The 14405-nt window shown below is 46.7% G+C and overlaps 1 protein-coding gene across 1 annotated transcript in view; it reads right to left on the minus strand.

The window, feature by feature from the left end:
* NXN (nucleoredoxin) overlaps positions 1–14405 on the minus strand; it is a 100738-nt gene that overhangs the window by 33929 nt on the left and 52404 nt on the right. Inside the window, exons 2-4 of the mRNA XM_044993372.1 lie at positions 3034–3151; positions 838–971; positions 335–435 (exon numbers count right to left, since the gene is read on the minus strand). Of these exons, the coding sequence (XP_044849307.1) occupies positions 335–435; positions 838–971; positions 3034–3151 (353 nt within the window). The remainder of the gene's footprint in view (positions 1–334; positions 436–837; positions 972–3033; positions 3152–14405) is intronic.

Consider the following 14405-nt stretch of genomic DNA (forward strand, 5'->3'; position numbering starts at 1 on the left):
TTATCTGGAACAGCCCTGTCCAGTCCTGCCTCCCTCCCACCCCAGACCTAGAGCCCGGTCTCCTGTGTATCCAACAGCGCTCCGAGGGAGAGGCCCGATTGGTTTCTCTCTTTAAAGCAGGTGCCGTATCCATTGACACTTGGAGTTTCTTCCACCCCATGGGCACATATCAAGCAACTGAATGTACCACAAAACTGGACTTCTAGTAACTCCCAGCTCTCTCCTTGCTTCGGGCCATGAGTTTCTCCAGTCTGGCCTGCAGACGTGCCTCGCCCCTCCAGCCCCTGCACCACGGCACAGCACAGAGCTCTCCAAAGCAAACAGCAGATATTACCTGTCTGCGCTAACGAAGACAATCTCAAATTTCTGCCCCGCCTCCTTGATTTTCCGGTAGGACTCCACCAAGACCCTCGTGAGGCTTCGGCAGGGGGGGCACTGGAAAAACACAGAGCAGCACGTAGTACCTGGACACCAGGGACACAGCTCTCATTGAAGTCAATGGGCCCGATTCACTCCACAGCTTCCCTCAGCAGGGGGAACAGGGAGCCCCATGAGGCCCCATGATCTTTGCTTTCTCAGGGGGCCTACAGGCAGTCTCGCAGTCTGCCAAGTGGCTGGGCCTGCTGGACGGGGGCACTGACTCAGCAAGTCACCAGTGCAACCTCCGCCAGCTGCCTGGAAGGGGAATTTCACCTCAGGCACAGCTGCCCCTGCAAAAGTCCAGCCAGGGCAGGGTTTGGTTATCTAACGTGAGCCGCTGCAGTCAGGGCTGAGCCTTCCCACAGAGCTGCCACTCACCTCCATTTACTCTGCGATGGAGAGGTGCCAGCTACTCACCCAGTGCGCAGAGAAATAGACCCCCACGTGAGAGCCCTCCAGAGCGGTGCTGTCCAGCGACTGGCCCTTGTTTCTGAGCAGAGGCCCTGCAACAACTTCACTGAAGGGTTTTGGTCCCCAGGGGAACTCCAGCCCTACGGGAGTTTGGGATGGGCAAGGGGAGAAGGCAGAGAGAAGAAGAGTGAGAGCCACATCTAGCATTTACACTTTAAATGGCTTTACTGAGGCCCTCCCTGCTTCTCCAAAGGCATCTAGCCGGGCAACCGGGCAACAGACAGGAGTGGAGAGTCCTCTTAATCCATCTGCACTGATGTCTTTCCATGTAGACCTCCTCTGCCCCCTTCCACCCAGACACTGGGCCACATCCCTGCAGGAGGATCGGCACCAAATGGTAACCAATACATTTGTTCTGAAGGGAAAACCACCCTCTGACACACACCCCCCCTCCGAGGGACACAGAGAGCCACCCTACAAAGGGCCATATTCTCTGCCCCCCAATCCCAGGCAATCAGGCTTTCCATGGGGGGAGGGGGAGAAGCAGGGTGTCCCTCCGAGATTCACACCCCCTCCCAGGGTTCAGCCACTACTGGGGTCTCAGAGATGAAGTTGTTTATGCAGCACCGGGTTTGTCCCCCTCCTCCCCACAATGGAGTGCTCACCCAGCGGACCTGTGCAGCTGCAAATCTACTTGCTGCCCTCGCACCTCTGTCCCCAGCCCTACTACGCAGGACACCCCGGGGAGCCATACTTTGTATCGTGCAGAGGATCCACATCTCCTACGTAGGCTCTCGGTATCCTCTTCCCTGCCCCCCACAACTGCACCGCTTTCTACTCTGGTTAGGACCCTCGGTGCCCACAGAGGGGCAGGATCTGACCCTTAGGGATCCCTGTGGCTTCTAAGCCGCAAAGCGCGTTTGCACGCATTCACCCAGTCTCGAGATGTCAGAATGCTCTCTGGGAACAATGCAAATAGTACTGCTTTGGGCGGCCGGGTCACTGCTGCAGTCTGCTTCATTCTTCCCTTTTAAATGAGTTTGGCAGAGCTCTGCAGGGTCGGTTCTCTCTGCCCATGGCTGGGGCGCAGGCCATGTACTCTGACTGTTCATCTTTTAGAGAACAGGTCAATCTGCCCATCCCGCTCCTCGCAGCCACTCTGCTTCTTGAACAGCTACCATTTAAAAACCACTGAGAAGCAGCTGATGTAGCCTCGGTTACTGCAGCTCAACTCCCACCTCAGTCTTTGTCTTTTAGGAACAGCAGCAGGTTTCCTTAAAGCTGTCATCATTTTCATTTCCCTTGCACAGGGCTGCTTTGTCCCTAGCTTTAAGGCTGGATAATGGACACACAGGTTTCCTTGCCCACCTGAAAAAAGCGTCTATATATTCTGACTATTCCTGCTGCCAATTCCCAGAATAATCAGCCCGTCAATTCAGCCAGAGCTAAAGAAACATTACCAGATGGCTTAGACCACAAATTATACTTAGCCGGTCATTCTGCACAGCTCCCGCCCCCTACATTACACCTAGGGGCTTGTTTTCAGGATCTGTCACTCCTGCACTGGGGAAATGACAACCGTCTGGAATGCGGAGGCACATATGCTGAAGGGTCAAAGGTGGGCAGGCAGGTGCCCCGCTTTCATTTTGTGTAGGGACTACAAATATGTGCAGCAATGTTTGTTTTCATCACTTGCCGATTCAGAGAAGGCGAGGTCTGGTATAAACACGCCGCGTGGTATGATTTAGAAAAGAAAACTGTAGCTTCTTTTAGGCACCATCTGTAAGTACCAAGGGAACTGTTCTGTCTCAGCCTGTGTGGTGTTACTAATATTCGCACCACTCACTAGACGAGAGCAGCACAGATCTTAAGTTATGAAAAAGGTGGATCCTCAGTTTGTCTGCCTATGTCCCCCCAGTGAAATGCTTACTGCAGCGTTTCATTTCATCCAACTTTTTCCTCGTTTGCACTTCAGACAGCAAACCTAGAAGGGATGTCTTTGTTCGTTAAAAAATGAAACCCTAACTCTAATGGGAACAATGCAGGGAATTTCATGCTGAAAATAATCCAGTGCTTTGATGAGGTAAATCTGATGATCTTCATTTGTTTCCATTTTTTGCTTCCAGGCACACTTTGGAAAGGGAGCTAAAAGAGAAGCAGACTGTCAGCCATCATATGGGTGTGCAGTGCTCCAGGTCTTACCTTCTGGGTCATCCCGGATCACCAGCAAGCCGTTTCTGCACACAACCTTCCCCGTGGAAGCATCTATAAATATCAGCGATGGAATGTTGGAGACTCTGTATTTGTTCCATAGTTTTAGCTGTAAAAGAGAGAGGAAGGGAGAAGAAGAGGTAAACTCTAAGGAGCTTGACCATTAATACTTTTGAGCAGCAGCAGCACCTTACAGGCCAGCGATCAGAAAGAAGCAGAAGACGACAGAGCGGCAGTTTGCAGCAGAGCATCCAAAGGTCTCACACAGGAGCCCAGCTACTTCTAGCCTGGTGACCGCAAAAGAAAACGGCATCGTGTTGACCGGAACTTCCTTGTTTCACTCGGTTGGTGCCCAGGGCCATGAGCTAAGTTTGCATTCTATTCCCAGTTCCGCCATGCACTTGCTATGTGACCTGGGACACAGGAGTTAATCTCCCAGTGCCTCTGTTTCCCCCCTTGTGGAGCACTTTGAGATCTCTGACTGGAAGGCACTGTATGTGGGATATGCTACCACCACCATTATGAGGCAATCCTGTTTCAGCTGCTTCCTCACCATTCATTATTACACTAATCTCCAGTCCATGCCCAAGACATGTTCACACTGAAAACACAGCTGACATCCAGAAACGTGGAGCGATGATTCTGCCTAGACCCTGTTGCGTTCTGGCCACCTTCATTAGCAGACTAGAGGTCCCCAAACAACTTAACTTCATCCAACGCCAATAAATGAAACACACCTGGGGTCACACACTTCTCGTCTGGCATCATATTTCTGCACGTACAAATAAATAAATTCTGAGTTCTAAAAAACACCAGCACTAGAAGGAACTATAGAAAGAGGAAGATAGCTACTGGCAAGGCATAACTTGCAGGTGTACATGAGGCTTGGAAAGCCTTCTGTAACCACTCCAATGCATTTTCAACCGTAACTAAAAGCCAGGAAAGGCTGTGGTCTGAGGAGCTGATCTCAGAGCTTCGAGTACCTAAAACATTCCAATCTGAGCAGTTCACTTACATTTTTCCAAGGCACTTCAATCTAAACAGCCTGGTGATGAATTATCAACCTCTTAAATGCAATCAGATCACAACACAGAACCAGAGAGGACAGAGGGGAGGGGAGGGAAGGAAATGAATCATTAGTTTCCCACATCATCAAATAATGTGCTGCAAACTCTCCCTGGCGCCATAGATATTTATGACATTCATTTGGGCCAGTGGAGAACAAAAAACCGCAATGGAAGAACAGCAGAATGGAGCCTCAATGTTAATAAAACTCACAATTCCACTGCTTCTGATACTTTATGCTCAGTTATTTTGCAAAGCAAACTAATGGATCCAGAATAAACCTCAAAGCACATGCTTTTGTATTCTGATCCATCTTCTTATTTTATTTATATCAGAGTAATACTCACAAGTCTCAGTTGAAACTGGGCCGCCATTGTGTTAAGTACTGTATGATGGAGATGCTGAAGACTCTGTATTGTGCTAAGAGACAATCCCAGCCCTGAAGAGTTTACAATCTAGTGGACAAGACAGATGAAGGGCATGGGAAAAGGATGCAACCTCCAGCCAGAATGAACTGGGTGATCTAGCTTTTTATATGCTTAAAGACACTCAAGCTAAGGAGACGAGTCATAGAGACATTTAGGTTTTAATGCCAGTATCTAAATCGCTCTTCTGGAACTTGTTCCTGGGCAAAAATCTATATTCTGTCTAGGTTATTGTGTTTTGAGAGACTTGACAAGGCTATCACAATTTATCCTACCTGAAACTTGTTTGATGATCAAAGTCCTCTAGGTCACAAATATCTAAAAAAGGTGCATATACAGATTCATAATGGTTTTTTTTCTTTTAAATCTCCATTTATTAGGACCTACAGAAAACAATGCCTGGTGCTGCCCCTGCTAGCACCAGTTTCCTAATACACACTATTCCCAGGGCTAAGCTGGCATCATTGATGATGCTGATGCACAAGCTAAATGGATTTGGCCACAAAAGCTGCAAAGACTTTGCTAAATGTACGTCAGCCGTGTTAAACTGAGTTTGGTTCAAAACACAGAAAGTAAATCCAAGTTTGTGAAGTTTAAAGGGATCTTTACAAGGATCTAAGAGGGTGTGGCAAACAAGAAAGAGGTTACAGAAAGTAGCTGGAGAGCTCTCTGTAAACAGCTGCTCACATTTTACTCTATTTTGTCGTGTCTTTGCCATATGCAGCAGACTCCCCTCAAGGCCCTACAGTATGCTGCGGCAGCTTTCCTTTCTGAAGGAATGGCGGTAGCAGTCTCTACATTATGCCCAACCAACAGTGCTCCTAACTCAGCCATGTATAATCGACAGGGTTTACATGTCCTGCACATCTGTGGGTGCTGTATAAATAACCAAAGGTATCACTGCGGAGCAACCTGAGGTTCTAGGGCTGCCCAGGCTACAAGGCCAAAGGGGGAAGAAGGGATTGAGCCTGGCACTTAAACTCAGGTCACTGTTATGGTAGAGCTGGGCATTAAGTGCAGACCCACTGGATCCAGCTCAGTTATGCACAAATCTCAAGCAAAATAAGAAAAACCAGTCACAATGGCTGACTTTCATGTTGAGTTGAATGCACATAGCTTCAACTCAAAATCATCCATCAGTCCCTCATCCACTCCAAACATCTGTGAACCTCATCAAAGCTGGGTGGTGCTAAAACCCAGCTGTAAAAGAAGCTGAAACCTGGTAAATTTCACACCCTGTTCAGTGTGGGCTGAGAACATTTTGCACAGCTCTGCTTACCTGCCTCAATGCAGCAGTCTGTGAAGTTTAAACAGCTCAGATTGGTGAAGAGCTCTGTGGTGATAATAATAAATAAATCCCTTGACAAACAGCTATATAAGTCCAGACTATTAGTTGGGCTATAATTTAAATGCAGCATGAGACACGGATGAACAAACAAGACAATTGCATTTAAGAATACCGGAATGTGCTGTCATATAAACGCAGTTATGAAAGGCTTGAATAGCAAATTAGTGGTCTCCAAGCACTAGCCGTATTAATGTGGATGTCTGTATTAGAAAGTACATGAATGCGCTGTTCAAAGTCTGAGCAGTTTGATTTGATGATTCTCCTGTGCATTGGGAAAGCTGATTGGAAATGAAAAACGCATGCACTGAAGGATGATTGCCAAGGTTTACCGCCATTCCCATGGCAATGAGCTCTTTCAATCACACTCTGCTTTCCAAAGCAGATCAGACGAATGGCTCATTTTACGGCAGGTCTGTTCCGAAAGTACATGACCTTGATAGGAAATTGTTTTTTTTTCATTTACTGCTTATTTCTGTCATTCAAATTCTCTCCTCTCCACTTGAAGAACGGGACAGATCCCCCCCCCTTTGTACAAAGAAGAATATTCTGTGTTCTGTTCAGAGTTGAAAGGGAACAGTGGCCTTAGAAAGTGCCAGACAGCCTCAGCTTTTAACCTTACAACTACCCAAACTTATAAACAGCCCTTTGGTGGTTGGAAACTTTCGTTGTTAAAATCATAGTGAAACATCTGGAAATACAAGGACAGCAAAGAGATTCCATCAGTACTAGACACTACAGAGGTGGATGGGCACTACAGGAAAACCGAGGACCGATCAGCATTTGCTATAGACCAGTAACATAGATTGAGAGATGTAAGACCAGAAGGGCTCACTGTGATCACCTAGTCTGATTTCCTGCATAACATGGACCAGAGTATTTTACCCAGTGATTCCTGCATCAAGCCCATATCTTCTGGCTGAGCTAGAGCTTTAAGAAATACTTTCAATCCTGATTTAAAGATGCCAGTGATGGGAGAATGCATCACATCCCTTGGTAAATTGCTCCAATGGTTAATTAACCTCATAGTGAAGTATCTGGAATTTTAATTTGTGCAGCCTTTGAACAATGCCTGTCATACAAAAATGAAGCCGACAGAGATGACAGGTCCCCAGCATGTCATGCTCTGTCTTGAAGCTGCTTGGCTGAAGACAGAACATGGAGTGCTGGGATCCTGTAGCATCAGCAGGCCACACAGCTGTATTAAAGGCGAGAATGGCCGCAACGTGTTTCATGTTATGGAAATTCCCTCTTAGGCCTGGTCTACACTAAAAAGGGGGTTCGAATTAGGGTACGCAAATTCAGCTACGTGAATAGCATAGCTGAATTCGAAGTACCCTAATTCGAACTACTCACCCGTCCAGACGCGGCGGGGTCGAACTCCGCGACTCCAAGGTCGACTCCGCCACCGCCGTTTGCAGTGGTGGAGTACCGGAGTCGACCGCGGCGCTTCCGGAGTTCGAACTATCGCGTCTAGATCAGACACGATAGTTTGAACTCCGAGAAGTCGAACTCACCGCGTCGACCCGGACGGTAAGTGTAGACTAGCCCTTAGATCCAAGCAAGTCACCAATGTGGCCTGAAACTGAAGGGAAGAGCTAGACCTGAAGCCAACGTTTGCACGCACCTGTGCAAAGTGAAAGCACAGAGCTTGGCGAAGTCCTAGCCTCTAACTGACTGTCTCTACAAGGCTGTCAACGTGGCACAGGCAGACTCCAATTACTGGCAAAGGGTCTCCTCTGGCCTGCTGACATGAGAAGTTGGCTAAATTTATTCTGAGCAATTTGGCATTTGTGATCCACACAGTAAGGCAAATGAAAGAGAAAGAAAAGGCAGTCACAGTACAAGTAGGTGAACAATCGCCCCTGAAAGGACCATCTATTGCGCTAAGCATGGTGGATGGAAAGCCAAATGTGAGCTAATCAGAAACCACAGGAAGATCAGAGGATGCTGCAGGAGAACGCTGCCTCAGCAACTTTTAAATGCAGCTTTTCCTGTCTGGAGGAGAATTACACTGAAATAACATGCTTCTTGCTCTGAGGATTTGATCATGCATTTAAAGAGGGGATTCTTTGCTACACTTCCCAACAGCTGTTGCAAATCTGCAGGATCAAGCCAAACCTAACACAGATGTGGAATTAATCTAGACTTTTCAGTCTGAAATCAGCTGATCCTTTCAGACTGCTCCTCACTCCCGATTCACACTGTACTCCTGGTAAGTTAAACAATCTACTCCGCACAGAAAGCCAGTTGGAATAGGAGCTGCGGAAGCATTCTCTTCTCAAGACACCACTGACATAGAGTGACCAGTTTATACAGAAATATACCTGGTACCAATGTTCCCTCTAATTTTTTCATCCATGTGCATAATGAATTTAGTTATATGCATCAATATGGAGGTGATGTGTGGCGGGGATAGGGCCGAGGGGTTCGGAGTGTGGGAGGGGACTCAGGGGTTGGGCCGGGGATGAGGGGTTTGGGGTCCAGAAGGGGGCTCAGGGCTAGGGCAGAAAGTTGGGAGGTGGGTGGGGAGGTCAGGGCTCTGGCTGGGGGTGCAGGCTCTGGGGCAGGGCCGGGGATGAGGGGTTTGTGTGTGGAAGGGGGCTCAGAGCTGGGGCATAGGGTTGGGATGTGGGGGAGTGATGGCTCCAGCTGGGGGTGAGGGCTCTGGGGTGGGGCCAGGGATGAGGGGTTCAGGGAGCAGGCTCAGGGCTGAGGTGTGGGGGGGGGGTTTGAGGGCTCCAGCTGGGGCCGGAGATGAGTGGTTTGGGGTGCAGGCTGCCCCGGGACTGCGGCGGGGAGAGAGAACTCCCCCCAGCCCTCTCTTGCCACAGCAGCCCGAGCCCCGGGGAGAGTGGCAGCTCCTGGGCTGGGACCTGGGGGGAGGTGCCTCTCCGCACCTGTGCAGCCCTGGATAGCTTAGAGGTAACTTAGCCTAGTACCTTGTACAGGAGCTTAACAGAACAGTTCCGGTGGAAAACCAAGTTACCGGTTATGTAATCTGATCCATAACACAAAGTCATCAATGGATTTAATTGGCAGGAGCTCGGAAACCAGGACCTGAGTTCAAATTCTGACTCAAGTTTGACTTTACATACAAATCACTTAACGTTTCAGAGCCTCAGTCCCCATCTGTCAAACAGAACGAACATTGTGGAGTGATCTGCTGCTTCATTAACTATTGTTGGTAAGGTGACTGGAAAGCCTCAGACTTGAGGCATTATGGGAGGGCAAAGTATTGCTCTTGGTTGCTGTGCTACTGCAGTCACTAATCATTTGCTCGCTTGTTTCCTCCATCTTGGTGAGCTGGAAATGGACCAGCATGAAGTACATGGGAGAACATTGGAGTTGGACACAAAAATCAGATCACAGGTGTTAAACTAAACACCCGCACAGCAGGAAACTTCTCTGTTCTAAAGCACATAATGGCCAAGGGACAGGTTATAAACCTACCGGGCTAGAGACTGAATAAAACCAACTGGCTTGGGTCTCAAGGAGAAAGAGGACTCTCATTCTCCCCACTGGCATGCTAGTAGGAATGGGAATCTCCCCCTCCACTAACAGCTGCAGGGTGCTATTTTTGGTCATGTCGACTGACTTCTCAGCCCTGGTATCTGCGTAGGATGCATTAACTCACTAGTGCAAAGTCTGGGCAGGGATGGTTACCACTGACAAACATAACATGAAACTGCTTTCAGTGCATGCAGAACCCCAAGCATGAGATTTGTTCCCACTTGAACTTGGTTAGCGGCAGCCCACTATGGCAACTGGTATCCATAATGAGGGTGTCTTCACTGTCATGTTATCTGAGTGAAACTGTGCTAGATTCCACTCCTCAAACCATATTAGGATAAAGAGTTTTGCTTGTCTTCATCCAAGTCAGATGAATGCTCTGAGAGCCATTTGCCCAGGCAATATCATCATATTTACTGCAACCCAGGCTTCTGCCCTAACCCTGGGAAATTCAAGCAGACAAAGTTAATTTAAAAACTCAAGAGCAGATCTGTCAACAATAATGAGAATGTGTTCCCAATATGGAGTGCTGCTGCTTTCCATTAAATGAAAAGCAATGCAACATTTCCTTCAAATTCTCCTTTGGAGGCAGTGCCTTCAGAGTCTTGTTAATTTCCTCTGAAGGCCCCTTAAAAGATCCTGTTTTCCACCACCCTGACAACTGGACATACTTCAGTGCAGCTGGGTTTAGTTTTTTTCTTTGGGGAAGTCAGTATATTGGTAGTAGTTTCTAGTGAGCAGATAAATAAATTAATTTGGTACTTGGAGACTGTGGGTGGGGCAGGTTAAATTCCTCTAAATTCCTCTTACAGAGAAGTGATACTGTAAATTAAAAATTAAAATAAAACATTTCCCCCCTAGGAGCACAATTATACTGATAAATCTTAGAATTGTTTAAAGGCACATTGTCTGTTAGTTTAATCCCCACAATCAGTCGTGGTTTACAGAACCTAACATGGAAAAGTTTTTCTGTTTGGAGTTAAACTGCTCCCTGCAACATCTACAATCCAAACACAACAGAAATGAGAGATTACCAAGAATCAGGAAGTGAAACTGACCAGTGTAGGCTCATTGTCCAACATGAGTGACTTCAAGAAGTAAAGCAAGAGCATTATAATTGGCAAAAATGTTTCAGCACGAGACCGGAAACAGGGAATGGGAGAAACTTGTAATCCACCTTCCCCCTCACACAACAGAAAACAACTGCGGAGGGGATTCATAAGTCATAAACTACAGGTTGAGAATTGCTGGGGTGGGACTTCTTGCCAGCAATGCAATACAAGTTTAGTTCTTCACTAACAACAAATCCAATCCTCTCTTCCTCCGCTCTCCTGCATGTGCTATTTGGACAGGGATCATAATTTTTCTCTCCAATGGAAGACAGACAGACAGACATGAGCTCAATTCCTGTTGGTCTCTCATTACAGGGCCATCAGCTGAAATACTGAGAGGTCTGTTTGAGAAACGTACAGGTATTGCTCTGCTGGAAAAACTACTATGGCTCCGGGAGCTGGAGAACACAGGCTAGCTCCACCTCTGTCCTGTGGATTGGTTCCAGGATGTCAAGACATCCTCAATTGTTCATGACACTTCATTCTCAGTCAGTGCTGTGAGATGAATGCCCTCCCCACGTCCTCACTCCTAATGCTAACTCACAGCTTGTACATTGTGCCCTAATGGATTTACAAGTGCAAGGGGGCCACCCGGATGTTGCACGCAGCAGGTGGGCGCTGCAGGACAACGGACCATGCCCTCGCCCTGTCAATTCAAATCCAGTTAATGTCTGTCCTTCCAATTCAAGCTTAGCTCAGAAGGGAAGGACTTCTCCAACTGCCTTCACAACTCTCCACTATCTCCTTGTGTAGCTGAACCTCCTTAATCCAAATAGAACGGGGGGCATGACATTTCTCTAGGTAGAAAGGGAGACTTCTCAAGGCAAATTATGCCTGCTGGAGGACTGAGTTTGGAAGGATAGAGAGCTGAATATGTGGGTTTGGATACATTATTTTTTTACTGTGTTGCTAGTTATTTCTCTCTGAAAAACAATTGCAAAAAGAAGTACAAGAGATAGAGATTTCCTCCTAGAGCATTAATAAACAGAGGAGGAGGCATTTGCACCTGTAAAGTGCAATATACAAGATCAATGAAAATGATTCATAGATTCCAAGGCCAGAAGGGAATAGGGCGATCATATAGTCTGACCTCCTCTATAGCACAGGCCACAGAACCTCCCCAAAATAATTCCTAGAGCAGATCTTTTAGAAAAACATCCAATCTTGATTTTAAACTTGTCAGTTATGGTGGATCCACCACAGGTCTTGGTAATTAATTATCTTCACTGCTAAAAACTATGTCTTATTTGCACTCTGAATTCATGTAGCTTCAACTTCCAATCATTGGATAGTGTTAGACCTTTCTCTGCTAGCCTAAAAAGCCCATTATTAAATATTTGTTCCCTCTGCAGGTACTTATAGACTGTGATCAAGTCACCCCTTAACCTTCTCTTTCTTAAACTAAATATATTGAGCTCTTTTAGTCTATCTTTATAAGGCATGTTATCAAATCCTTGAATCACGTTTGTGTCTCTTCTCTGAACCCTCTCCAATTTATCTACTTCCTTCTTGAATTGTGACCACCAGAACTGGACACAGTATTCCAGCAACAGTCACACCAGTGCCAAATACAGAGATAAAATAACGTCTCTATTCCCGCTCAAGATTCCCTTTTATGCATCCAAGGATCGCATTAACTCTTGTGACCATCGCATTGCATTGGGAGCTCATGTTCAGCTGATTATCCACCACAATCCCCAAAGCTTTTTCAGAGTCACTGCTCCCCAGGATAGAGTCCCCCTCCTCTACAGTCATACTTTTGCATTTAGCCATATTAAAAATGCCTACTGGTTACTTACACTTAGCAAGCGATCCAGATCGCTCTGTATCAGTGACCTGTCCTCTTCATTATCAGCCACTCCCCTAATTTCTGTGTCATCTGTGAACTTGACCAGTGATGATTTCATGTTTTCTTCCAGGTCATTGATAAAAATGTTCAATGGAATAGGGCTGAGAACTGATCCCTGCAGGACCCCACTAGAAATACACCCGATGAGGAGTCCATTGACGATGATCAAGATGTTCCTATTGCTGTGTGTGTATTGGGCACTAAGCAGCCAAAGGTACCCTCTGTGTGGCATGGTGGTGCTCTCCCTACTCCCCTCCCCCCCCAAACCCTTGTGAAGACACAGGCCAGCTGAAATCAGCACTGTAAACAGTCTCTTATTCCACACAGGAATTACAATCAAATAATGCATGCCTCAGCAGCTCTTGCTGGGAGCTTCCTTTCCAGCGCCATGTTCCACTATCAGACTTTCTCCCACCAATGTGGGCTTGTCAGCTAAAAAACCCTAAATGAAAGAATTAAAAAAGCCCCCACTGCTATTTGTATTGTCTCCTTTGGCCTACCTCTGATTCGGCTCCCTAGTCCCATCAGCATCCCTGCAAATGTGATTCATAAGTCAACTGGCAATGCCATCATTTTTGCAAAGCAGCTGCTGGATGGTGAGCATGAAGAGAGTCACAGAAGACTCATGTGTCTGCCTGCAAGTTTGCACCCAGAATATTGTTCATTTTGTGATTGACAAACAAAACAACTATTTAAAGATCAAAGGTGGAAGAGAACAATTAGTGTAGGCTTTTCTAGATGATCTCCTGAGCTAGTGCAGGGTTGTTCCCTATACCTTTTTAGTGGTTTGTCCAGTCTAGTTTTAAATGTCCTCAAGTGACAAGCCTTGGACCACCACAATCTCAGTCATCTTCCATGCTTCCACCACAATCTCACTGTCAAGTCATTTCCTTTGATGTTCCGCCTAAAATTCTCTTTTAAAATCATCCCATTGCCAAAAATCATTCAACTCACCAACTCAGGCCTTGTCCACGCTGTGATTTCAAACACTGCACATCCTTAGGATAGATGTGAGTTACACTGGTGCAGCTCATCCCAATTTGGAATGCTGCCTGGTGCAAATCACGCTGCCCTCACGTAAACCCTGTCTATACTAGGAGTATCTACCAATGCAGCTATATGGGTGGCAGGAATCCCAGTGTAAACAATTACACACATTGAATCTATTTCCCCATGTTAAGTATCCTCACACCTTCTTGTCAAACTGTCTGAAATGGGCCATCTTGATTATCACTACAAAAGTTTTTTTTTCTCCTGCTGATAATAGCTCATCTTAATTAATTAGCCTCTTAGAGTGGGTAGGGCAACCCCCCACCTTTTCATGTTCTCTGTATGTATATATATCTCCTTACTATATGCTCCATTCTATGCATCCAGTTAAGTGAGTTGTAGCCCACGAAAGCTAATGCTCAAATAAATTTGTTAGTCTCGGTGCCACAAGTACTCCTGTTCTTTTTAGTGTAAACTAGGTTCATCCTAGCTAGAGCCAGATTCAAATATCTTTCTCCCTTCCAGCATACCTAATCCCATTAACACTCCATCCTCAACCACCGCATGGTTCCATCCTGACCTCCTGTTACCCTGCTCCCCTCCCCCCACCAGGCAGCAGTACAAACCATTTACGTTACCAATTAAGCAACCCCAATTACCTTGCTTTACAATTTCCTGCACTAACAACCAAGCCAACCAGAGCATTTTATTTGAGAGCAGAGCAGTGCATGGCCACCAGGCTCTGGGAGACACTCCAGAGCGCGAGCATGAGCTGCCTCCTTTTCGCAGGATACAAATTGCACAGGCTGACAGACTGGATTTCCTACAGCCCACGACTGACATGAAAACACCCAATTTGTTGAGCAGAGCTTGGAGTGACTGAACAGTGGTTCACATGATCTACAGAGAGTGAAAGCCTCAGGGCTAAAAATGGAGAGCAAAGGAGGCCTGGTTTGTTTTACGTTTTCGACTTGTAAAGAGAATTCAGGGCTGGTGAAAGGTGCTGGATTGACAAGCTGTACCCAGAACAAGTACAGTGGAGGCAGCACCAATGCAAGCTTCCC

This window comes from Mauremys mutica, chromosome 19, assembly GCF_020497125.1.
Source record: "Mauremys mutica isolate MM-2020 ecotype Southern chromosome 19, ASM2049712v1, whole genome shotgun sequence".
Classification (NCBI taxonomy): domain Eukaryota; kingdom Metazoa; phylum Chordata; order Testudines; family Geoemydidae; genus Mauremys; species Mauremys mutica.